The sequence below is a fragment of the Monodelphis domestica genome, chromosome 3, assembly GCF_027887165.1.
Source record: "Monodelphis domestica isolate mMonDom1 chromosome 3, mMonDom1.pri, whole genome shotgun sequence".
NCBI classification, from domain to species: domain Eukaryota; kingdom Metazoa; phylum Chordata; class Mammalia; order Didelphimorphia; family Didelphidae; genus Monodelphis; species Monodelphis domestica.
In genome coordinates this window covers 18865020-18889461 of record NC_077229.1, presented here as the reverse complement: position 1 = coordinate 18889461, position 24442 = coordinate 18865020, and the positions used below count along the sequence as shown (strand labels likewise).

General features: G+C 54.3%; 2 protein-coding genes across 3 annotated transcripts in view; one reads left to right on the top strand and one right to left on the bottom strand.

Annotated features, from left to right (window-relative positions):
• Window positions 1-932: 932 nt before the first annotated feature.
• On the top strand, window positions 933-12115 carry DRG1 (developmentally regulated GTP binding protein 1). The gene is made up of 9 exons (XM_056821460.1): window positions 933-1128; window positions 1420-1543; window positions 1867-2042; window positions 4310-4379; window positions 5465-5634; window positions 7282-7412; window positions 10675-10842; window positions 10919-11041; window positions 11842-12115. The coding sequence occupies exons 1-9, from the start codon at window positions 1087-1089 to the stop codon at window positions 11939-11941; spliced, it is 1104 nt and encodes a 367-aa protein (XP_056677438.1). The 5' UTR covers window positions 933-1086; the 3' UTR covers window positions 11942-12115.
• Window positions 12116-21437: 9322 nt separating this feature from the next.
• The window catches only part of EIF4ENIF1 (eukaryotic translation initiation factor 4E nuclear import factor 1), a 53502-nt gene continuing 50497 nt past the window's right edge, over window positions 21438-24442 (bottom strand). The window contains exons 17-19 of one of the 2 annotated variants that reach the window (XM_056821458.1): window positions 24043-24384; window positions 23192-23356; window positions 21438-22773 (exon numbers count right to left, since the gene is read on the bottom strand). In XM_056821458.1, coding sequence (XP_056677436.1) covers window positions 22445-22773; window positions 23192-23356; window positions 24043-24384 — 836 coding nt within the window. In that variant the 3' untranslated portion in view covers window positions 21438-22444. The remainder of the gene's footprint in view (window positions 22774-23191; window positions 23357-24042; window positions 24385-24442) is intronic. The other variant, XM_056821459.1, reaches the window with a different exon arrangement.

The following is a 24442-nucleotide window of genomic DNA, read 5'->3' as shown; positions in this document are numbered from 1 at the left end:
TCACTTATTTTTAGGTTTCATTTTCTCCATCACTTTCTTGAATCCAGAAAATCGACAAAACAAAAGATCAAGATTGGATTGGTAGCACTTGCCAATTTCCAAGGTAGAAATGCTCAAGCTAAAAATTTAACAATCAGTTTTTAGGAGACTAAAGGAACTGAGATTTTTGAGGCTATAGGAGAGGGGCAGCCAGATGGTTCAAATCTGGCCTCAGACACTTCGGAGCTGTGTGATTCTGGGCAAGTCACTTGGTGAGGTGCACTCTTTTTGCCTTGACTTTGGAACTGAATCAGTTCTAACACAGAAGGTAAAGGATTTTTTTTTTTTTACGACAGCATTAATTACATATAAAATAAATACACAGAAGGGGGAATCAATTGGGGGGGGGGGGCAGGGCGGTTGCGGAAAATGGCCCTGAGCTAAATAATCTGGAGAGCCGAGGAACTGGCCCGGAAAGGAGGAGGCACGGCATTCTAGGATAGGTAAAAGAACAGAAGTGGGAGATGGTAGGTTTGGAATATCACCTCATTTGATACTCCGCACAACCGGGAGGTAGGGGCTATTCTCATCCCCATTTTACAGATGAGAAAATTTAGGCAGGCACGTCCGAGTGCTCGGCGCCCCCGTCTGTGTGCTGGAGTGCGTGGTTGTGTAGGAGAGTAGTTGGGCCTCAGTGTCTTCTTCGGTCCCTTGCAGATCTAGAGTTAGGATCCTAGGATATGGATACATGGGGAAGGCGAGTCAATGCGCGAGTGTAGAGGGAGGAAGATCCTGCGGAACGCCTCAGCAACAAGACGCTCTCCGAAGCCCAGAGTCGCCTACGAAGCAGGGGGAGGGAACAGAGGCAGAGGGGGCAGGGCTTCTTTTTTCCCTCCTTCGCTACTTCCCAGCAGCCCTCTGATTCCGCTCTCGTCCTTGCGCTGCGGTGCTCTCGCGACGTTTGCCGGGGCCGGGACTGCGCCTGAGCTCGCGCCTGCGCAGAGGGACGTGCAGTCTCGCGGTGCTCTAGCTCAGGCCTGGGGCAGCGGCGACGCCGGCAGCTGGAACTGGGAGACCGGGCCGGTCAAGACCGGGAGCGGCGGCACCATGAGCGGAACCTTAGCCAAAATCGCCGAGATCGAAGCCGAGGTAACGAGGAAGGGACCCGCCTTCTCCCCGCGGGGCCGGAGCCGGAGTCGGAACCGGGGCTACTTCTCCGGTGACCCGGGAGGGCCCAGGGGGTGGGGAGGTATGATTTTGGCCGCTGCGTCCCGGGGGGGGGCTCCGACTAGGGGCGGCCTTGCTCAGTGATACGGAGGGCTCTGTGTGCGCCCATGCCTCCGCAGTCGGGGCGCGCCGGGCTGTAGCTGGGGCAACGGGGATCTGGCCACCGTGAAGAAAGGGGGTCCTCCTCACTCCTGCTTCCGCCTCTTCTCCTAGATGGCTCGGACTCAGAAGAACAAGGCCACGGCGCACCACCTGGGGTTACTCAAGGCTCGGCTCGCCAAGCTGCGCCGCGAGCTCATCACCCCCAAAGGCGGCGGCGGCGGGGGGCCCGGAGAAGGTGCGGTATGGGGTAATGGATCGGGAAGGGGGCACGAGTGTCACGGCTCTTATGCATTAGACCATTTCCTTCCATCCCAGAATCACTACTGGATATTGGTTCCAAGACAGAAGAGTGGAAAGGGCTAGGCAGTTACGTGACTTGTCCAGGGTCACCCAGCTAGGAAGTGTCTGAGACCAGAGTTGACACCTACGACCTCCTATCTCTGGGCTCTTTCCACTGAGCGGCCCAGCTGCCCTTTAGAGTCAGTTCTAGGCAGGGGGGCCTTGGCAGCCAGAGGTGCTTGGAGGAACTTAGTGCTGAAATGTTGGTTGGTGTTTTAGGTTTTGATGTGGCCAAGACTGGCGATGCCCGCATTGGATTTGTGGGGTTCCCGTCAGTGGGGAAGTCCACGCTGCTCAGTAATCTGGCTGGGGTGTACTCTGAAGTGGCTGCCTATGAGTTCACCACCCTGACCACTGTGCCAGGAGTCATCAGGTACAAAGGAGCCAAGATCCAGGTGAGCTAACAAACTTTAGTGAGAAGATGGGGAGCCTGGGTTCCAGGAAGGGAGAATGCCCATTGTGCTAGCTGCCTCTCAGGCTAGGGGATCTGAGGAGGTCCCAGATAGGAGAGGAGAGGTGGCTTTGTACCCTGAAGCCTTTTAGACAGGGAAGCATGAGCAATGTTCTGGAGTTCACTTCTGGCCAGACTTTGGGGAAGCCTTAGAAAGGTGCTGAATGACACTGCTTGGGGCTTGGGTTCAAAAGAGGATACAGAACCCCTTGAATGCACCAAATGAATACTGTGGGGGAGGAAGAGTTCAATTAGGGAGGCCTTTTGGCAGTGAAGGTTTTGAGGAAGACAGAGGCAGAACAGCTCCTGAGCACCCTGAGAGAGATCCAGTTAAAGTGAAGGCTGACTGAGGAAGAATGGAGCAGAGTGGATACCCCCAGGACCAGGCACTATGTTCGATTTGACCATATCCTTCTGCTTCCAGTAGCTTGGTCTTAAATCCAGTGTTAATGATTGTATTCCATTCAGTCTTTGCTGAGGGTTAGGCATTGGAGAAAGAAAAGGAACCCAGTGTTCCTGCCCTCAGGGAACTTATCTTCTTCCTAAATCCAGCTAAGTCCTATAGGTGAGTTGAGGAGGGAGCATGAACACCTGGGATAGAGAAAGGCTCCCATGGGAATCGCATTCTCATTTGGTGTCTTTGGAGTTAGCCAACAAGCATTTCTTTAGGACCCATTCAGTGCCAGGCTCTTAACTTCTCGAAGGAGATCAACACCGATGGGGGGGATGGTTAGCAACCGAGGAATCAGGGAAAACCTCTTGAAGGAAAAATTGAAGGTCTAGTTTCCGGTGGTTGTGGCCCAGGAGAGATGTGAGAGATGTGGAGGGAGCGAATCAGCAAAAATGAGTGAGAAGGAGATTTGTCAGCGGGCCTGGGAAGAGGAGCAGTGGGAGTCCTGGGGGAAAGGGAATGAGCTCTGTTTGGGACCCTTGGGGTTTAAGATGCCTGCGGACATCCAGGTGGAGATAGCAAAGCAGTGGAGGGCAGAGTCTCAGGCCTACAAAAGTTGATTTGGGAGATGTTTGCATGGAGATGACAGCCAAGTCCCAGGGCTTTACTCTTGCATGGAAACTTTGGCCAGATCCCTGCCTTCTGAGCCAATGGTCTCTGCTGAGGTCAGCTGAGCATCCACACTGAGTCTGTTGAATTGAGTTCAGCCAAGGTTTGGAAAAGGCTGGGGATGAAGATTCCACAGAATCTGGTGTTGGCTGCTCAGCTCAAATAGGGCATAGTGCATGGTGATACCTGAAGACAGACGCACCTTTTTCACTCCGGGGAAGGGTGAGGTGGCACAAGATTAGCCCATTGACGGGGCAGATAGTTTGGTGATGGCAGAATCCCCCTCTGGCCTCCTCAGTAATAATGAAAGCTAATGCCTAAACATGGCTAATTGACATGAATAATCTATGTCATATTGTTTGTCTTTTCCAGGGGTGGGAGGGAAGGAGAAAAATTGAAACTTGAAATTTTTAAAAAAGAATATTTTAAAAAATTTCACATGGAATTGGGAAATATTTTTAATTTTTTTTGAAAAGTGCTGCATGGAGCCCTCGAGGCCTGCAGAATGCTTTGCATATTATAAGCCTCTCCCAAACTCTGGGAGAGAAACACCACCTGCATCATCCCGTGTGACGATGAGAACAACAGAGCTGAAACTCCCAAGTTCTATGACTTGGCCCTTCTGATGCTAGTGAATGACAGGGGTGCCCCACAAATAGTTGAGGCCACTGGTGGTGCCCCTCTCCTCCTAGCGTCCTTTCTCAGGTGCACTAATATGAGAATGTGCCATCATTGAGGATGCCTCTGTCTGCATGGTGTAGACAGTGCCAGGCAGACTGCTCAGCACAGAGAATTCCGGCATTAAATGGATCGCAGGTCTAAGTCTGTGCTATCCCACATTGAAGGTTCCAGAGTCTGTTCTTTGACTCGGTTATTGTATTCTTTTGGTGGCTTCAGCACATGATTCTCTGTTTCTCTGACATCTTTGTATAATGATGTATTTGTCAATAGTCAGCTCCATACTTGGTTCAGCCCCAAGCCAACCGTTGGGCATGTGCCTTGTGTACAGCTTTTGGATCTCAAAAGCAGTCCTAGAAAAGAGGACCAGTAAGAAAGACAGACAGGCACAGAGACACACACAAAAACACAGTTGCTTGTTCCATCCGGCCCCTTCTGTTCATCCTTTGCTTTTTGCTCCTTCCTTGGGGCAGCTCCTAGATCTCCCAGGGATCATCGAAGGTGCCAAAGATGGGAAGGGCCGAGGCCGTCAAGTCATTGCAGGTATGTGAAAAAGCCAGCCTGCAGGAATGCATTTGTTTGAGTTTAGATTATGCCTTGAGCTCAGTGCTGAGGCAGAGGGCCCTTGTGGTGGTCAGGTGGCCTTGGCCAAGTCACCTTTCTCTCTGAGCCTCGCTCTCCTCACCTAGAATCTGTGAGGAAACTCTTGTAGTGCTGACACCAGAATCCTGGGGGTTCAGAACAGTTGTGTGCCTAAACCTCTTTGCCTCTGGGGGCCTCAGTTTCCCTTAGAAAACAAAGGCTCTTCCCCTAATCTCCCAGCAAACCTGTGGCAGAGTTGTCAATCCCCTTTAAGTACTTAAGAGGAACAGGCACAGTGGTGTGTCCCCAAGGCATAAAGCGCCTATCATTGGAATGCTCGGCTTGTGCCAGTGACTCCTCAGGTCCTTGCATGTGCCTTCAGGGTGTTCTGCAGACAGACTGGGTCAGAAGCTGCTGGCTGGACAGCACGACTTAGACGGAGCAGGGCTTCCTTGGAGCTTGTAGCTCTGCTGAGTCAGTACAAGCCAGAGGCAGCGTGCTCCCCTCCTGTGTGCCAGTAGGCCCACATTCCACACAAGAAGAGGGGCATGGTGTTAGGGCCTTCCTCCTGAGCCTTGGATGCCCACAGTGGAGAAATGCCAGGGTTCAACAACCTTTGTCCCTCTGTGCCTCAGTTTTCTCATCTGTAAAATGGGATGATAATCCTCTAAGAAAGGCTTCCCAAGGCTTTGTGAGGCTCATGTGAGAGACAGTACAGTGCCCTGTACTGTCAGTCATAGGGTTAGGTTACCAGCACTCCTTGTTGGCCATTGCCCTGCTTCAGTGGGATGCTTTTTTGATGCAGGGAGCCCCTTGCCAGGCCCGTGTTCTCCTAGTATAGACCTGTCTTAGAGGGCTGCCTTGGGTATGAAGAGGAGCTCTCACTGAGAGAGTATTCTTGTCTTACTGACTCGAAGTGAGGAGCAGGATTCCTGGTTATTTGGGCCTCCTGGCTCACCAAGGTTCCAGGTCGGTGGGGGGTCTCGATCTGGCAAGGGGAGGGAGTGTACTGGAGCAACAGCAGGCTCTTCTCTTGCATTCTTCAGTGGCACGGACCTGTAATTTAATTCTGATTGTTCTGGATGTGCTGAAGCCGCTGGGACACAAGAAGATCATCGAGAATGAGCTCGAGGGCTTTGGGATCCGCTTAAACAGCAAGCCCCCCAACATAGGCTTTAAGAAGAAGGACAAAGGAGGCATCAACCTCACGGCCACGGTGAGTCCTGCTGACTCTGCCTGGGTGGCAGCAGCATCTCCCTTCCTGGACCGGTCTTGTGGTCCCCAATTGTTGGGGGTGGGGAATTCCCTCTCCTCAGCTGAGTTGCCGCTTCTTCCATGAAGCTTTTCGTGATTCCATCTGCCATCCCTGGTGCTCCCCTCTCTCTGCCAGTATCACTTTGCATTGACTTTCCTGTGGGTGGGCTCCTTTCCTATACTGAGCAGAGTATAGGCTTGGCTTTGTTCTCTATGCCTTACACAGTAGGAATTTGGTAAATGCTTGTCTTTCTTTTCACCCCTCACCTTCTATCTTAGAATCAATACTGTGTATCAGTTCCAAGGCAGATGAGCAATGAGGGCCAGGCAATGGGAGTTAAGTGACTTGCTCAGGGTCACATAGCTAGAAAGTATCTAAGGGTGGATTTGAACCCGGAATCTCCCATCTCTAGGCCTAGCTTTCTATCCACTGAGCCATTTTCTGTCCCAGCTCGCTAAGGCTCTGAAAGTGCTCAGAAACCTTCCCACCTATTCTTAGGGCCTCAGAGCTTTCTCATACAGTTGATAACAGTTGGGAATGCCATCGCCTTCCTCTCCTTTCCTTCTTTTCCATCAGGGATGCTTCTTTGTCTTATAAACCTTATTAATTCCCAAAATGTCCCAGATGTCAGGCTGGGATTAGAAATCTCGGGGGCAGATTCTTCCCCCCAGTTAGTGCTTTCTCAAGTTCTCCCAGTTGTACTGATTTTGTTCACAAAAACGCCTTTCAAATTAATATAATCAACGAGAGGGTTTATATTTTGTGGTAGTTTCCAGCCTTTGTGCCCCAAGCCGGGTTGTAAAAGAGACTTTTATCCGTCTTTCTCTGGTTTCTTAAACGATGTGACCTTTTCCCTCACATCCAGTTTTGTTGTGGCCTTTGGGGTTGGTTTTGAAGGATTTCGTACGTGATTCCAAGAAGGTGGAACACTGTTTTTTGAAAAAAGCTTTTAAAAACAGAGTGCTGTGAGTTAGTGTACTGAGTTGGTCTGAACTTTTTTATTTATTTTGGTTATTTTAAACCCTTTACCTTCCATCTTAGAATCAATACTGTGTATTGGTTCCAGGGCAGAAGAACAGTAAAAGCTAGGCAGTCGGGTTAAGTGACTCGCCCAGGGTTACACAGCTGGAAAGTAAGTGTCTGAGGCCACATTTGAACTTTTGTTTTTTAAAGGTTCAATTTTTTCATTTTATCCCAGTTAATTTGTCCACCACTATTGCTTTTTTACTATTAAGAAAAGGACTTCTAAAAACAAAAATGTAGAACCTCAGAGAGCTTCTGGGAAGCTTTTAGCATGTGGGGAGAGGCTATTAATATTTTTTAATTAATAAATATTTATTTTCTCCCCTTCCCACCTTCCTTCTCTACCCAAAAGGAAAAAAAAAAGTTAAACAGAGCCCTTATAATTCGCATAGTTAAGCGAGACAAATCTCTACACTGAATTTGTTCCCCCAAAGTGCATTTCCTCCTGCGTAGTGATCTCCTTCAGGAGATCAAACTGGACTTTTCATTAAGTGGGAGCAGGCCCCCTATGGTTGCCCCGGGAGAGGATAGGGGCAGGGACAGGATGCCTTACCTCTGCTCAGCGTACCCTCTTGGTCTGCCCAGTGCCCTCAGAGTGAGCTCGATGCTGACACCGTGAAGAGTATCCTGGCAGAGTACAAAATCCACAACGCTGATGTGACCCTGCGCAGCGACGCCACGGCCGACGACCTCATTGATGTGGTGGAAGGCAACAGGTGCTGACCGAGGGGCTCAGAAAGGCTGGAGCTGCCGCTGGGATTGCTCTTCCTCAAGCCTTTGTGGGCTTCAGGTTATCCTTTATCAGGATCAAGGGAGCTCATGAGCCACTTCTAAACTGGAGGGAGGTTTCTAGTAGCGGAAGACCATCGAGATCTGCCCCTTTCCAAAGTCTTATCACTGCCAAGGACAAAGATGGCATGCTAGTCAGATTTGGAAACTGTGTGATGTTCGAGGGCATTTGGTGGCTCAGTAGATAGAGAGCCAAACCTGGACATGGAAGGTCCTGGGGTCAAATCTGGCCTCAGCCACTTCCTGGCTGTGGGATGCTGCGGAAGTCACTTAACCCCCATTTCCTAGGCCTTACTGCTCTTCTCCCTTAGACTTGTTACTAAGACAGTAGGTATTGGCCTAAGGAAGAAAGAAAGAAAGTGACCCTAAGCTCCAAAGGAAGGCAGAGGCCAGATCCAGAGCCAGCTCCTGAGTCAGCCTTATCTTCGAGGGAGAGGAAGTGCTCTTCCTTGGGAGAGTTGCCCTTTGTAGGCCTGTGCTTGAAGACCCTCAGTGAAGGGGGCTCACTGACACCTGGGGCAACCGGCCAGTGCCATTCCTGAACACCTTCTCCGGGCTGGGCACTGTGCTGAGTTTTGTCCAAAAGGTTTCCTGACTTCAGGCCCAAGTCTGCCTCTTTGAGCTCCGTTTCTGGCCTCTGGGGTCAAGCCAGATAAGTGTTTTCCCTGTCTCATGACCAGGCGGCTCTCCTCCCCTCTAAGCTTTCTTTCTCCAAATTCCACCTCCCAGACCTTTCCAGCACTCCTTCTGGGACAGGATCTTGGGGCCATTAGCCTTCCTCCTTCCTAGAAACATCCCTTTTTTTAAAAAAAATTATTTTTAAGTATTTTTTCCAAGATTACAGGATTCGTGCTGTCTCCCTCTCTTCTTCCTTCCCCCCTCCAGAGCTGACAAGCCATTCCACTGGGTTATAGCAATATCCTTCTTAGAACAGACCACCCCCATTGGAACAAGACACCAAGTAGTGGCTGACCAGGGCTGAGGATGGAGGACTTTCCTCTCTCTCCTGGAGCCCAAGATCTCATTGGCTTTCTTGGATTCCTTTTCCCTCTGCTGACAGTGCTTCACAGCCCCCATATTTTTCAAACAAACTACTCTCTAGTTAGCTGTTCCTTGTTTTATACTTGGGACATTAAAGCTTTGAACCCAGGGGTAAACCCTTTACATTTATCCTTATCAAATGAAGTCAGGCCCAATACACCTCCAACTCTAGTGGGTCGTGCTGAGAGAGCATTGGGCTGATTCTAATAAAATAGGACTCAGTTGGCCTAAATATGTCAAATCACAACACATTCAAACAGTCCACTTTGCAAGGCCAAAATGGGGCAGTCCCATTTCACCTGTGATTTGTTTGGAGAGCATCAGGGGTTTTACAGCAGGGGAATAGGGCAGCCAGAAAAGCCAGTGGGATCATGGGCTGCCTTGAGAGGCGTGATCTCAGGGAAATTCTGCCCTGGCCCGGCCACATTGGCACAGTTTAGTGATAGCCACATTTTATTTTATTTTCCCCCCCATTTGAATAAGTTTATTTAGTCAATTTAGAACATTATTCCCTGGTTACAATAATCACATTGTTTCCCTCCCTCCCCTCCACTCACTCTTCCCACAGCCAACACACACTTTCATTGGGTATTACTTGTGTCCTTGATCAGAACCTATTTCTATGTTGATGTTTGCACTAGGATGTTCATTTAGAGTCTTCATCCCCAACCATATCCCTTCGACCCATGTATTCGAGCAGTTGTTTTTCTTCGGTGTTTTTACTCCCGCAGTGTTTCCTCTGAATATGGATAGTGGTTTTTCTAGTAGATTCCTCCAAGTTGTTCAGGATTACTGCATTGCCACTAATGGAGAAGTCCATTACGTTCGATTATACCACAGTGTATTAGTCTCTGTGTACAATGTTCTCCTGGTTCTGCTCCTCTCGCTCTGCATCACTTCCTGGAGGTTGTTCCAGTCTCCATGGAACTCCTCCACTTAATTATTCCTTTGAGCACAATAGTATTCCATCACCAACATATACCACAGTTTGTTCAGCCATTCCCCAGTTGATGGGCATCCCCTCGTTTTCTAGTTTTTGGCCACCACAAAGAGCGCAGGATAGCCACATTTTAGAAGTATCCATGTGGGGGCCACCAGAACAGTGAAGGGCCTCGCATCCGGGCCTGTGAGTTCATGGGAAGAACTGTAAGGAAGGAGGACAAGGCAGTTGGCTTTGAGTCCCTGAAAAGCTGTCCGCATAGAAAGCGCTTTACATTCTCTCAGGGCCCAAAGAGCAGAACTAAGACCAGAGGGTGGACATCGCAAGGAGGCAGATTGAGGTTTAGCATCGGGGGAACATTTCCTGGCAGTGAGAGTTACTCCCAAGGGGATTGGCGGCTTTGTTAGGTAGGGAGCTCCCTGTCATCGGAGGTCTTCGAGCGGGAGCTGGCTAGGGATGTGGCAGAAGGTACTCTGGGACCAAACGGCCTTCCCAACCCTTGGATTCTGTGATTCTCCATGAGATAATCTCTGCCTCTCGGTCTCCCCCATCCACACCATGGCATTGGGCAGTTCTGTTCCTTGATTTCCCCTTCTCTCAGTGTCACCTGAGAAGTGTTGGCTGCCTTATCCAGCTCACTATGTTGGGCTCTCTTTGTTCTCAGAGTTGGGGGAGAGGGTTCCTACAGGACCTGGCTGGGATCCCCAAGACTGAGCTGTTGGTGCTCAGGGCTCCATTGAGGTTACGTAGTCCTCATATCTGATGTTCCTGTAGCCTTTTTTTTAACCCTCACCTTCCATCCTAGAACCTATTCTGTGTATCGGTTCCAAAGCAGAAGAGCAATAAGGTCTGGGCAATGGGGGTTAAGTGACTTGTCCAGGGTCACACAGCTAGGAAGTGCCTGAGGCCAGATGGGAACCCAGGACCTCCTAACTCTGAGCCTGGCTCTCCATCCACTGAGAGACCCAGCTGCCCCCTATTCCTGTAGCCTTTAATATGTGCAGTGTGGCCCATGTGTGACTCAGTGAAGGCCACCCAGCCCATTGGCGGCCTCTGCCTGAGCCCAGCTCTCCTCTCCCAGGACCTCCATGTCTCTTGGCTCCAGTTACCTCATGAGGAGGTTCTTGCTTGTGGCCAGAAGGAGGGGAGGGCGCTCGTCCCCGGGCCTGGACGGCCTCCCCTAATGTTCTATTGCCTCCTCGCCTCAGAGTTTACATCCCTTGTATCTACGTGCTGAACAAGATCGACCAGATCTCCATCGAGGAGCTGGACATCATCTATAAGGTGCCGCACTGTGTGCCCATCTCTGCTCACCACCGCTGGAATTTTGATGACCTGCTCGAGAGAATCTGGGACTACCTGCGCCTAGTGAGGATGTAAGTCTGTCCTGCAGCTCTTTAGCCCTCCCCGTCTCCAGGGGGCACCGGCTAATCTCTGCTCCCTGTGTCCTAGCTACACCAAGCCCAAGGGGCAGCTGCCAGACTACACCTCCCCAGTGGTGCTGCCTGACTCCCGGACCACAGTGGAGGATTTCTGTATGAAGATCCATAAAAACCTCATCAAAGAATTCAAGTAGTGAGTCCTGGGCAGGGCTGGGCGGGAGCCCCTGGGGATGGGCTCCAGGGAGGTGGCTTGTGGCAGACCAGCACCCACAGGATGGGAGGCTTGGGGTGGTCATTGGCTCTCGCTTTCCGGTGCGTGGGGCCTGCTGGTCTGCAGATCCCGCGATCTCTAGTTCCCAGCAGTCTCTCTGAGGTAGCAGAGGGTGGGCACTTTCTGAGCTCTGCAGTTAGTGGCAGGCCTGGTCAGGGAATGTGCCCACAGTGACATGGGTGGGCTAGAGGGCAGGAGGAGACCTAGCAGGGTTGGGAGTCAGGAGACGACTTCCCTTCCTGAGCCTCATCTTCCTCGTCTGTAAAATGGGGACTGCGGCCCCGAACGTCATACTATCCATAGTACTGCTTGCCCGCGGTTTACAGCGGAGGCACCCCACAGCCCCAGAATGTGAGAGTCCAGAGCTCGAGGGGAGCTTCATTTCTCAGAGGAGGCCCCGAGGCCAGAAAAATCAGACAACTTTTCCAGGGTTTCACAGGGAGAAAGCGGGAGCCTGGGTTGTCCTGACTCCGGCCGGTGCCCCTTTCTAAGAAGCCACAGCAGCACACACCGTTCGGTTGTTTCAGGCCTGCAGCCCACAGTACTTCCTTCCTTTCACCCTCAGACTCCAGGGGGCTCCCGCCAGCTCAGAATTGAGGAAGCCAAGGCTGGGCAGTCATTCCACTTGCCCTGGGCTCCAGGGTGCCTCATGGTTTCTGACTCTGGGGATGCCGAAAGCCAGGGCCAAGGCCCCCGGTAATCCTCCTCTCTCTCTCTCCTAGTGCGCTGGTCTGGGGTCTGTCTGTGAAGCACAACCCTCAGAAGGTGGGGAAAGACCACACGTTGGAAGACGAGGACGTCATTCAGATCGTCAAGAAGTGAAGTGGCCTCTGGTGCTGTTGCTGCCACCGCCGCTGCCAAGGAGAAGGCCTGAACCCTACGCCCCCAGGGCCACCCTGGGCTCAGGAGCAGAAAGCAGGAGGGCACTTGCTGAGCCTCCTTTCCTTAGCCTGTCATTCGCTGATGGAACTACATAAAGAGTCCAGCTGGCTGGTGGCTCTCGGGGTGTGTGCCTCTGTTTGTGTGGGCCGGCGAGTCTGGGCCTGGGCTGCTGGCTGGTCACTCCTGGCACGTTGGGGATGGGAGCAGGAGGGAGCTTTGGTCAAGGAGAGGAAGTGGCTGGAAACAGGGATGGTTGATGGCTGGCCTTTCTGCATAGGCCACTTCATCTCTGGCTTGGCTCTGTGCCCTTCCTCTAAGCACAGGTGCCATCGAGAGCGGGGCACCCACTGAGATCCCCGACGGGTATTCCTGGAAGTAGGGAGGCTCTCTGTAAGAGACTGCTGGGGCTGGGGTCCAGCCTTGGCAGCGAGACAGCCATCCAATCACTCAGAGGAGGGACCCCTTTGAAAAACCAGAGGCCTGGCATCTGAAGCTGGCCCATACCCATGGCCATGCTGTTGAGGAGTGCCCAGAAGTGCCCTTTCCTGGTTTCTTCCAGTCTCCCTTTTTCCTTCTTACCCTTGAGTTGCTCGTTTTCCTCTGACAACCCTGTTTCCCCTATCTGTGCCTGGGGCTCCCTGGGCATTGCTTTGGTCAGCAGCAGCACTAACAAGGCAGCCAACCCCACAACTTGAGCCAATAGCTTTTCTCCCCGAGGGGCCAGTTCTCGGTTGATTGCCCAAAGTTCTTTCAGGTTGGAGATCAGAAGACTTGGTGTTTTCTGAGGTTGCTTTCCAAACCCTCGGGAGCCCTGACGACTCCTGGGAGGAGAGGGGGACAGTGTCTTGGGCCACTGTGCCACCAGGGAAGAGAACTTGGGTCAGCACCAAGGGGACTTAAGCCCAGCACCCTTATAGTCATTGCCAGCCATGGCCCCCAAGGGAAGAAGAGTGAGTGGTCAGGCCAAAGGAAGGAGATTCTCCCAGACTCCAGGCTCCATGTTGGATTATGTCACTGCCCCTGTCCTGTCATCCACTCGTGCTCACTTGCCAAAGATGAGGAAGGACAAACTTTTACCAGGTGCCCACTGTGTGCCAGGCACTGTGCTAAGTACTTTGCAAATACTCTCATTGGAGATGCTTTCTCCAATTCAGCAGAGCACCAAGGCCAGCCTCTGCCACAGCCGGGCCTTGCCCTCTGAGAGTCTTCTCAGGTTGACAGGCCTTCAGTGGAGGACAGGATCCCAGGAGTGAGCATGGTCTGAGGCCTGAGGGGGAAATGCCAATCATTCTTGGACCAGCCCAGCCCCACACCAGTGGGCTTGAAGCTGCCATTCTAGAGCAACAAGGGCTAGGCAATGGGGATTAAATGGCTTGCCCAGGGTCAAAAAGCTAGGAAATAGCTGTGGTCAAATTTGAACCCAGAACCTCCTGCCTCCAGGTCTGGCATCCATCCACTGAGCCACTAGCTGCCCAACCCACCAGGATGACTGGCAGTTCCTTCCACACTGATCCTTTGGTCTCAGTGCACTGAGACTGGATTGGTATGGCCAGAGGCTAGCCTAGAGGAGGAGGGAGTCAGGATGTGGGGGGCTGCAGGGTGGTATATGTAAAAGGGCTATGATTAGTCCTGAGTCACTGGGAATGTCGTGTTAACATGGTGGAAAGGAAGGGCAGAGAGGTGGAGTCATGGAATTCTGAAATAAGTCTTAAAGCTATCCCAGCCAATCCCTTTCCATGGGAAGAATTGGGCTTGGAGCCCTTGGATGGGGAGGGCAATGAATGGGACAGTGATGCTTCAGGTAACTGGGTCAGGCAGGGCTTTTCTCTGCCAGTGAAAGACTGGTAAAGTTATCACTGGACCATATGAGGCAGAAGGGCCCACTGTGGTAGAGCCTTGGCATGGAGCTGCCTCCTCTCAGGACCTTTTCATCAACTCACTTCAGTCAATACCAAAGACCTTTGTGCAGATGATAGCACTGGGAGCTGAGAAAGGGCCAGGGCGCTCCCCGCCTCACAGAAGCTGTGCCTGGGAAACAATTCACGATAAATACATTGGAGAGGGCAATAGCTTCCTGTGGGAAATGGGCCTTTGAGCTGGACTTAAAAGGAAGGACTAAAATGAGATGAAATGGTAGAGGAAACAGTGATGGGGGCACCTGATGGCAGCTTATGGCTTTTAGAAATAGTCTGATGAATGGGGAAGAGGGTCAAAGATACTTAGACCTATTGGAGCCAGCAGTGTCCTTGAGCCTGGCTCTGGGGTCCTGCCTGGATTAGGCCTTCCTCAGTCTAGGCCACTGCCTGACCCTACCTTGAGGTCCTGCTGTGGTAGTTCTTGTCTCTGAGCACCTGGAAATGACCTTTCTACAGGCTCTGCCCAAGCATGGGGAGATGCTGTCTTGTCACAGGCATCAGTTCTTTCAGGTGTCCATTTCCAGGGTCCAAACCTGCTAGTGGTATACCACAACTTTATGATACCACCGTCTCCCACCCCAAGCACTTGTCCATTGGCCTTTGGTTCCCTACAGTTTATTTCTTCAGAGATAGCCTTGTCCCACCATGCAGAGCCCGCCAGCATCAGTAGAATGTTGCTGTTGAAAGGGTCAGTTGAGTGGTTTTTCAGTCGTGACCAACTCTTCCTGGTCCCATTTGGGGTTTTCTTGGCAAAGATCCTGGAATAGTTTGCCATTTTCTTCTCCAGTTCATTTTATAAATCAGGAAACTGAGGTAAAGGAGTTAATTGACTTGCCCAGGGTCTCATAGTTAGTGTCTGAGTCCAGATCTGAATTCAGGAAGAGGCCAACCAGCTGTGAAAAGCATAGGGTTTTCTGTTAGACAACAGCTCAAGATGGTGGAAATCCTTACACAATTCAGCCTGTTCTTTTTCTCCTTCACTCGAGATCGAGTTCATTATTTATCTATAGCGGCTGTCTGGCCACATGTACCCATGGTCTAATGCAGTGGCCCGATTGCCTAGTCTGAACAATAGTCATTCTTCATCCCGGAAAAGGCCCTCCAGGCTAAGCGGGCTGATGCTGTCACCACAACCCTAACCAAGAACAGGAGACGACCTCGACCTCACCTTCCATGATGGTGGCGAGTAACGACCACAGTGACCTCTGTGATCGCCTCCGCCTGGGAATCTAGCATCCTCCCAACCTGTGCCCAGGGCCAGGAGAACTCTAAGGCAGCCCTTTCCTCTGGAGTCAAACATGCAAAGGACGTTGAAGAGCCAATGGGATTGGCTCATCCATTCCATCTTCCGTCAGTGGTGTGACTGGACAGACCTGCCTGTGCCCTTCTCTGGGTTCACGTGGGATCCTCGACGTGTCACTCATTGCCATGAATGTTTCGGAGGAAGAGCTAAGCATGCCGTCCAGCTACCCAGCACCGATCCTGGGGACGTTGACAGCTTTTTGGCTTTTCCCCTCAGTGCCTTTCGATGTGGCCAGCCTCCAGGATGAGTTTCCAGTGTGTGCCCCATGGTCTAGCCTCACTGGCCTTTCTTTTAACGTCCATCTGGAGTTTTTTAGGCCAGACGTTTTCCCGTTCTCCCCAGCGAGGAAAATAAGTCTCCAGGGAAGGGGCGGCACACCTTGCCATATTCTCAAATAATTAAATCTTGAGTTTGCTACAGCCCTTCCTAATCTTGTTACACTGAGTAGGGTGGAGAATGTAGTTTCCAAGACCTGATTCTGTTATTCCAAGTATCTCAATTGTTATTGATCAGGAAATAGTTAAATCCAATCTTCTAAAGAATGGTCTGAATAGGGTGGAGTAGTTTTGAAATTCACAATGTGTGACCTTGGACAAGTCACTTAACCCCCATTGCCTAGCACTTAATGCTCTTCTGCCTTGGAATCAATATACAGTATTGATTGAAAGACAGAAGGGAAAGGTTTTAGAGACAAAAACAAAAACAATGCAGGGATTTCATGGTATAGTAGATGGGTCCCTGGGTGCCATCCACCTTCTGACCCTGCCCTTGGAGTAGCCATGCAATGTAGGGTATCGTAGAACACGAGAATGACATCCATCGAGGCCCACTGGAGGCAGCACAGTGTGGTGGGCATGGAGTTGGGTCATCTTGGGTTGAAATCCTTCCTCAAGACAAGACTTCTCTGTGCCTCAGTTTCCACAGGAATGTGAGGGAGCTGGACTCCATGGCCGCTGGGGCCCCACCAGCTCCTCTGAGCTTTTTCTTGACCACTAGTGAAGGGAAAGCCCCCACCTGCCCTCCCATGCCGGGGTGGTTCTCCTGGTTACTCGGTGTTTCCATCAAGTCTAAATCTCCCTTGCAAATAGGCCTTCCTCAGGACCTCTGCAGACCAAATCATCTGTGGTTGTGAAGCCCTGGATCTCCCTTTCGCCTCGCCCTTCCTCTCCCCTCCTCTTTTGGACGTTGATGTTCCTGGTAACGTTTCCAGATTAAAGTCCATCTTAGCGGATGGGGCTATCGCTCTGGGTTGGGTTCGCTTCTGTGGCCACCTTAGCTGTCCCTCCTGGCTTTTTGGACTTCGGGTAAACATGGTGGCCATGCAGACACAGGACGCTTCCTCTCCTCACCGCCTGCTGATACTGACGCCCTCAAAAGGCCAAAAAAGCCAAATTCATATGTACGGATGGATTTGGGCTTCTCCTCCTGCAGGTTCCAAGACACTCATGGAAATGGGGAAGGGCTCTGTGGCTAAGGAGGAGGTCTTTGGGGCCCTCCTGAGAACCTCTTCTGAGAGGCTGCATTGCCACCAAAGCCCAACCTTATGCAGGATGATCCTTTTTGGAGGAACTTGGTCACATCCTCTGCTGAAATCCCAGTCGTTTGTCATCTCTGGATGGACTTGGCGGGTGGCGGGACACTTTCCGCGTCCGAGCGGTGGGATGGGGGTCCTTGTCCTCCCTCCCTTCGAGGAGAGCGTCACAGTGCGAGGACAGGAAGGAGCCAGAGCCGGGATGACCCGGGTCCAGGCTGACCTCAGACGCCCCACTTAACGCCAGTGGCCTGGGCCTCGCCTCTTGCTTTCTGGCCCTCCTTCGGAATTGATTCTAAGACAGAGTCAACAAAACAGAACCAAACAGACACAGGGGATGTGCAGGCGTCCGAGCGGACAGGGGTGAAGGAGGAGGAAGCGGGAATGAGATCCACGGCCAGCTCCGGCCATGTCACCCAGGATGTGGAAAGCTCTGCGGGCTCAGAGGAGCGTCTGCTGCAAGAAAGGAGACATTTTGACCAAAGGGTGAAATTTAATTACTCAGCAAGACCAATTCTTCTCTGCGAGCCCCGCCATCCTGCGTTGGCTCCAAGGCCCGCGTTTGGAGTCCTCCAACATTTATCTGTGGGAATAACCTGAGTGGGGAGAGGAGGCTGAGGAAATGGGAGAATCACAGTGACTCAAAGGCAGAAGTGGGAACACGTGGGGAGTAACGCGAACTCCGAGGAGATACGAGGGACGAGAGAATAGGTGGGGAGTACCAACCCCCTGATACTCCTAGACAAGGAAGTCTGCTTTGGGGGCGACGTGGCTAGGAAAGGGGGGGTCACACCGCCCTGGTGCCTCCTATCGCAATAGGAAGCACTGGGGCGACCGCGTCGCTATGAAAGAGATAGTGAAGCAAGAGAGGAAGCGGAGAGGAAGGAGCAGGGGGAGAGAGGAAGAGAGAGGCAGAGTCGAGGAGGAACAGAGGGAGAAGGGGAGAGAGCTAGGAAGAGGCTACTGAAGGCCTGGTAAGTCTAAGGAAGGGTGTTTCGCGCTTGTCCCCAGTATTTATTGAAGGGTTTAGGAATGTGGGTCAACGAATACGGATTTAACATTGGTTGAATCGACAATGAGGAGATCAAAGAGGGGGATTAACCCAACATGCACACTGCACATGAGAGCAGTCCCAGCCTGGCAAGGCTGTTAACAGGCGCTTTGCAAATGAAAGTACTCCGAGCGAGGCCGACCCGTGTCTGGTAATGCAATATCGATACATCAATCACACGTCCCAGATGCCAACGTGCCTGGTGTGTTACAGCTTGGCCTGGCGTCTCCCTCGCCCTGGGCCGGCCTTTTGGGGTTGCGCTCCACAGGTCCGAGTCAGTGTAAGAGTTGGCAGTGCCACAAGGTGTTTCTCTGTATGTCGGGGTACACGTCCAAGCCTCCCCCCCCCCATCCCTGGTTCTTGCCAACGGCGTGTCCGTTTCATCGCCTGGCAAAGATCCCCCATTCAGAAGACCAACGATTCATGTGGAGAGGCCTGAGGGGCAGAGCAGGGAGGAGGCCCCAGATTGCCGGCTGATCGGCGGACGGATGCCTTCGCGGCTCCGCAGGCCCTCAGACGGCAGACGGGGGTCGGCCTCCAGGGCCCTCTCCAGCCCCGCAGAACCCGGCCAACACTGGGCCCTCCGCTGGGCCTGGCCTCCAGGCTAACAGGAGGAGGGCATTGCTGTGGAGGGTCCAGAAGAGGCTGCCGGGCCCCAGCTCCCCGGACAGCGCCAGCACCTCTTGGGGGCTCCCGCAGGATCCTCCCTGCGATAAGCGATGCCTCCCCATCCTCCATAGCTTGGCCCGCTCCTCCGGTCTGGCTCGGCACAAGGCTGGCCGCCCCATTGGGAAGGAGTGAGGCCGAGGGTGAATCAGCCTGCTGGTCAACCCTCAGAGCTTCAGGCCTTCACAGGAGATGGGCAAGGGGTGGCGGCAGCCCGAGCAGCTCCAGGCTGTGTGGCCCAGCCCAGTCCCTGCACCTCTGGCCGACGCCGGCCGCTCTCTTGTCTGGGAGCCGGCGCGCGCCTCATTCTACGACAGAGCCGCAGATGTTGGCACCCCTCCCTGCGTGCCGCCTGTGCTGCTTCCTGGGGAGAGGGGGGGGTTCCCCCAGCACCCCGATATCAGCCAGAGGTGTCGGGCCGGGATGTGAGTGCCAGGCAGGGGCGACTCTCAAGGGCTGGGCTGGCCACTCTCCACGAGAGACGTGTGTGTGTGTGTGTGTGTGTGTGTGTGTGTATGGCTTCCCTGGACACAACTGGCCTCCCCTCCCCCCTCCTCCCCCCACACCCCTCTGCAGTTGGTCCTGGGGGTGGCCGGTGGTTTGCTGTCCTGGGAGAAGCCGTGGCTGCATGGCCGGAGCCCTGAGCTTGGCCTTCCGTCCTCGCTCAGCCCAGAGAGCCTTCGTGTGGTTCTGCCGAGGCCCAACGGTTCCGCCAGGTTCTTGAGCGGGCCTCTAGCCTCCCCAGTTCCTGGAGGGCACCCGGGCTCGGCCTGGTCACCTCAGGCCTCGGTGCTCTCTGCAAAATAGGAGCCCTCGTCGCCCGGGGCTCGCCGCTCCTGGAAGGGGCGGCTGCTTCGGGCCGAGGGAGCCGGGAGTCCAGACGCCGCAGGGTCAGCCGGTGGCGAAGGGGCCTGCCGGGGGCAGAGGCAGCAGGGCCGCCGTCCTCAGGCCCCTCTGAAGGGCCGCTGCAGTCATGGGAGGGAGGGAGGGACCATCCTTGTCCCCAGTGGCTCCGGGCAGCAGGAGGCTCAGGCCTCAAGGAGTGAGGCAGGGCCGGTCCCTTCCCCTGCCCAGCGCTGACCGCTCCTGCGCCTCAGAGGTGGCCAGCGAGGACCCTGCAGAGAGAAGGCGCCAGGGAAGGACCCCACGCCCAGGAGGCGGGAGCTCGGACCCCAGGCCTGCCCGCTTGCCCGCCAGAGTTGGCCCAGGAGGGCCTTGGCAGGGGAACGCGCTCCTGAGGAAAACCCAGCGGCCTGCTCGGACAGGGGAAGGCCTCGGGGAGCTCCCAAACAAAGCCTGGAGGCTGGGTTCGAGGGGAAGGAGAGGCAGCTGGGAAAGGCCCCGGCCCAGCTCAGGGTTCTTGGCCCTGCCACAGAGGCCCGCACAGGCCCAGCCCTGACCGGCCCCGGGCTGGCAGCCTGTCTAGAAAGAGCCGAAGCCCAAGAGCAGAGGCCGGGACCTGCGAGGCCCCCAGCATCGGCTCCCCCCGTGGTGTGGAGGAACCAGGCAGCAGCGGCGCCACAGCCCCGGCCCCGGCCCCGAGAAGGGGGAACAGCGCTCGGGGACCCCCCAAGTCTCCTGCCTCTTCTCCCCTTGCCCCCCCCCGCCCCGAGGCTCTGGGTCCCTCCTATACCATCAGGGCTGTGACTCGCCCCATCACACAGGTCCGCTGCCTCCGGCCCGGCTGCCCTCCTGGAGGCTCTTTCAACCCTTCCCTCCCCGTTAGATCCTCGGGGTCAGCGCCTGGCAGTGGGGATGAAATGACTTGGCGAGGGTCACACCCAGGACCCCCTTCCTGCTTCCAGGCCTGGCTCTCCATCCACCGAGCCACCCACCTGACCCCCTTGAGGCTTTCTTCACGCCGAGTCAGTCAAGCGACATTTATTAAGCATCTATGGCACGCCGGGCAGAGGCCAAAAAGGGCAAAGCCAGGGGGCGCTCCCGAGGAGGCGGCACCAGACCAAGATCAGCCAACAGGCTGTAGGCAGGAGGAGGAAGAAAGAAGCCACAGAGGAAGGGGCCGGAATGAAGAGGGATTGCCACAGGCTTCCTGGAGGAGGGAGCGCCTTCCTGGCAGTGGCGCAGCCAGAGAATGCTTATAGTCGGAGAGGGAGGATCTGTCTGAGGAACAGCCAGGAGGTGGGAGCGCTCACCTCTATGAGTCAGAAAGACAGAAGGACGGCCTTTTTCTCTATTTTGCATCCTTTGTGGGTACTTAGCGTGCCTGTACACAGGCGGAGCTCAATAAATGCTTATGGGGCCTGGGCACCTCCCACTCGCCCTCCTGGGGTCGGGATTCTTTAGTATTATTTTTAATGCCTCACCTTCCATCTTAGGATTAATACTGGGTATGCATTCTGAGGCAGAAGAGTGGTCAGGGCTGACACTGGGGGTCAAGTGACTAGCCCAGGGTCACCCAGCCAGGAGATATCTGAGGTCACATTGGAACCCAGGACCTCCCGTCTCTCCATCCTGAGCCACCCCATCTTTAGTCTTTCTACAGGAGTCCCACCACCTTGGAGGCAGAGCGGGCGTCTGCCGCCATCTACCTCTGGGCAGTGAGTGGCCCAGGGTCAAGCTGGTTAGACAGACCAGGGAGTGGACCCAGCCCAGGCTCCGGGGCACCATCTTTCCTCGGTGGGGGAAGCCTCCCAGGAGATGCCGCCGCTGTAGCCGGAGAGCATGGACCGGGCCCTCGAGGGCCATCTCCCTCTGCCGCACTGGGCCAGCTGTTGCTCCCGCTCCTGCGGAGACCTCCCCAGTCATTCCCAAAAGACCTCGGTCCACCCCGATGGCTCTGTGAGGTGACAATGGTCCGAAGGGACGTCGGCCGGAAGACCTCGGCAGTGAAGTGCGCCCCAGCCCGCAGCCTCCTGCACATTCTGGGCACAAAGCGAGCGGGGGGGGGGGGGAGGGACCCCAAAATGGCCCCCAACCATCCTCTGTGACGAGCAGCGGACACCACAAGCTGGTCGAATTGGCTTTATTTACAGACAATGAGGAAAACGACCTTACACAGGAGCTTGGAGACAGCACGGCACGCGGGGCTCAGTGGCACATTCCTCTACAGGGCTAGTTCTGCTTCGAATGCTAAAAAGGGGCCAGGGTCCTGCCCTCGGGAGACGTCCCCAGGCACCCCCTCCTTCCCTGGGGCCAGTCCTGACTTGATTCTTGGCTGGAGACTCGGGAGGTGGGGCCGGGGGCTGAAGGCAGATGTCATCCATTCCTCTTCTCTGTCACTGTCCTCGAAGTCAGTGGGAGGCGCCCCCAGCAGGCTTTCATCCTCGGGGTCCCTGTAACAAAGGGGCTCCCCCTTCCCTCCCCAGAGTGTGAGCTGGTGCCATCCACGGCATCCCCAGCTGGCTGAGGCTGACCCAAACAGACGGGGAGGAGAGGAGGCAGGGCTACTTCATTCATTCCACTCACACGCTTGGCATATGCAACTTTAATCAAACAAAGGAAAAAAGAGGGGAAAAACCCAAGGAAGAAAGTCCTGGATGTACATGAAATGAAAGTTCCCGAGTGCAGACACAACAAAGCTTAACGGAGGAATCTGGCTACTTTTATGTACAGCTGAAGTTCCAAAAAAGCCATCCTGTCGGTATGTACAAAAGTGGTTTATACACAAGTCTGTACATGAGGGTCTATACATTTATTTCTGCAGAAGAAACCCTTAGGTGCCACCTCTCAGCGAGGTCACCTGCACTTCATTCATTCACATATCTTACAAAAAAACAAAAACAAAGACAAAAGGGCTCTGGAGAGGCTGGAGGCGAGGCCAGGCCACCTACCCTCCGATCTCGAGGGGCTCCTCTCCCCAGCCACGCTGGCTCGCCAAAGGTTCTCGGAAAGCGGGGCAGAGAGCGCCCCCAACCAGCCCCCCAGCCAGCCCCAGCTGGGGAGCAGCCGGTCCTGCTGGAGCCCCGGCCAAGAGCCCAGGTGCTCCTGGCGCCTGCCGCCCCTTCCTCGCTCGGCTTCACTGCCTATACTCCAGCTCATCCACGCTGATGACTTTGGAGGGCATCGAGGGCAGGGGCTGCTGCAGCACGTCTGAGCCGAACCACTTGGCCAAGCCCACAGGGGAGGTGCTCCTCTGGCTGGGGCGGTGCTCCAGCTGTGGGGGAATGTGGGGCAGGCCCGGCCGGCCCGACAGGTTCTGGGGGGGCGTCTGGACACCAATGGCTGTTCCCTGTGAGCCAGAGCCCGGGGGATGGAGGACTGTGGAGACAAAGAGTTGGCCGTGAGGGGGTGGGCGCAGCCTCGGGAACAGCGTCAAGGCCGGGCCTAAATTGGGGGACGTGCACCCTGTGTGGGGGGATCAAACACAATGACACAACAATTCACCACAGGGTCTCCAATGACCAGGTTATCTACAATCTACATAATTCAGAGACAATCCAGGGAGAACTGGTCTAACCGGGGCCAATCCTCTCCTGGCTGGACCCCACCCCCTCAAGGGGCTAGGAAGAGCTCCTCGTCGTTGGGGACCAGGGGTGCAGGGTTCCTCCGGAGGGAGCCGCTGCATCAGAAGGCCTCTGAGGTCCCTTCCTACTGTCCATCTAGCTGGATGTAGGGCAGGGAACCTCGAGAAATGCTAACCCGGGAGCATCGCAGGCAGCTCCTTCCCAGCTAACGAGAATCAATGGTGGCCCTCAAAGCTGTGCTCCTTGCACGCTACCCCACCCCCCCAGCCCCCCAGACACGGGGTGTCTCCTGTACCTACCTGACCGCTGCAGCTGCTGCTGCATCACCGCGAGCTGCAGGGGGGTCCCCGAGCGAGGGGTCAAGAGAGGGTGACTGGCTGCAGGGAGGGGGTAAAAGGGTTGCCCCAGGAGAGGGCCAGAGATTCCCTGCAAATGAGACAAGTCCATCCCAGGAGGAAGCATACCTGCCGGAGGAAGGGAAAACCAGCCTTTGGTGAATTAAGAAGTAACTCTTTGGGGCATCCTCAGCACCACTCACTGACGACAGCAGTCAGGAGGGAAAGAACGTGCTTTAGCCTTTTCCCTAAACCCTTACCTTCTGTTTTAGAATTGATAGAGCACCGATTCCAAGGCAGAAGAATGATGAAGGTTAGCAATAGGGGTTAAGTGACTTGCAGGTCTGCAGTCACATTTGAACCCAGGACCTCCCATCTCTAGGCCTGGCTCACTGAACCACTTAGCTGTCCCCACCCCAAGCCTTTTTTGAGGGCAAAGTCCCCAAAACCTGGCCTAGAGAGCCATGTCTAAAATCTTGAGATTAGAGAATGCTTTTGGTCAACCAAGTAATCTTGGCAAACCCAAGAGTTGAAACCATTATCTGGTCAAATGCCCCATTTTACTGAAGTTCTGCCTCGTCCAGGGTCGCAGGGCTATTAACGGGCAGGGGCAGAACGCCAACTTGAGTTTCCTGACCACAAAGGATGCCAGATGCAGGACTGGTCAGGAGCCCCCCCTTACAATGGGGGAAACGAGGAGCAAGTCCCCAAAGAGGGAGCAAACAGTGAAGGGTAGACTCAGTGTCTTCTACATGGGGTGCTTGGCTCAGTGCCGGGAATCATTCCGCGCCCGGCTCCCACACGAGAGAACTCACCGGCTTGAAGCAGCGTTGGGAGATGCTGAGGATGGACCCCCTGGGCCAGCATCCTTTGGACCAGTCCCGGGTGAAACTGATGAGCAGGCCGAACAATTGGAACATGGGAGACAAGCGGGACCTGGTGGACAGGACGTAGGAAAGGTGCCCCTGGCACTGGGGAGGCCAGGGTGGGAGTCTTTCTGCCTGCTGCCTTAGGCCGATAGTCCTGTTCTTTGGTGTAGCGGCTGGCCTGGGACAGGGGGGTGGAAGATGCAGATCGCTGCAGCGTGGAGAGTTTCGGGTTCATGGTAGGGGAAGTGTCTCGGTCAGAATTCGCCATGGAACTCAACAGAAGGCTCTCTGTAACGATGCAATACTCTCCGTTACCACCCTGGTGGCCGAGACCCCCCTTCCTGAA

Excerpts from the sequence above, each read along its gene's own strand:
- DRG1 (XM_056821460.1), top strand. The coding sequence starts at position 1,087 with ATGAGCGGAACCTTAGCCAAAATCGCCGAGATCGAAGCCGAG. Across the intron at positions 10,843-10,918 it reads TACCTGCGCCTAGTGAGGAT|CTACACCAAGCCCAAGGGGC; the intron begins GTAAGTCTGTCC and ends CCTGTGTCCTAG. Across the intron at positions 11,042-11,841 it reads CTCATCAAAGAATTCAAGTA|TGCGCTGGTCTGGGGTCTGT; the intron begins GTGAGTCCTGGG and ends TCTCTCTCCTAG.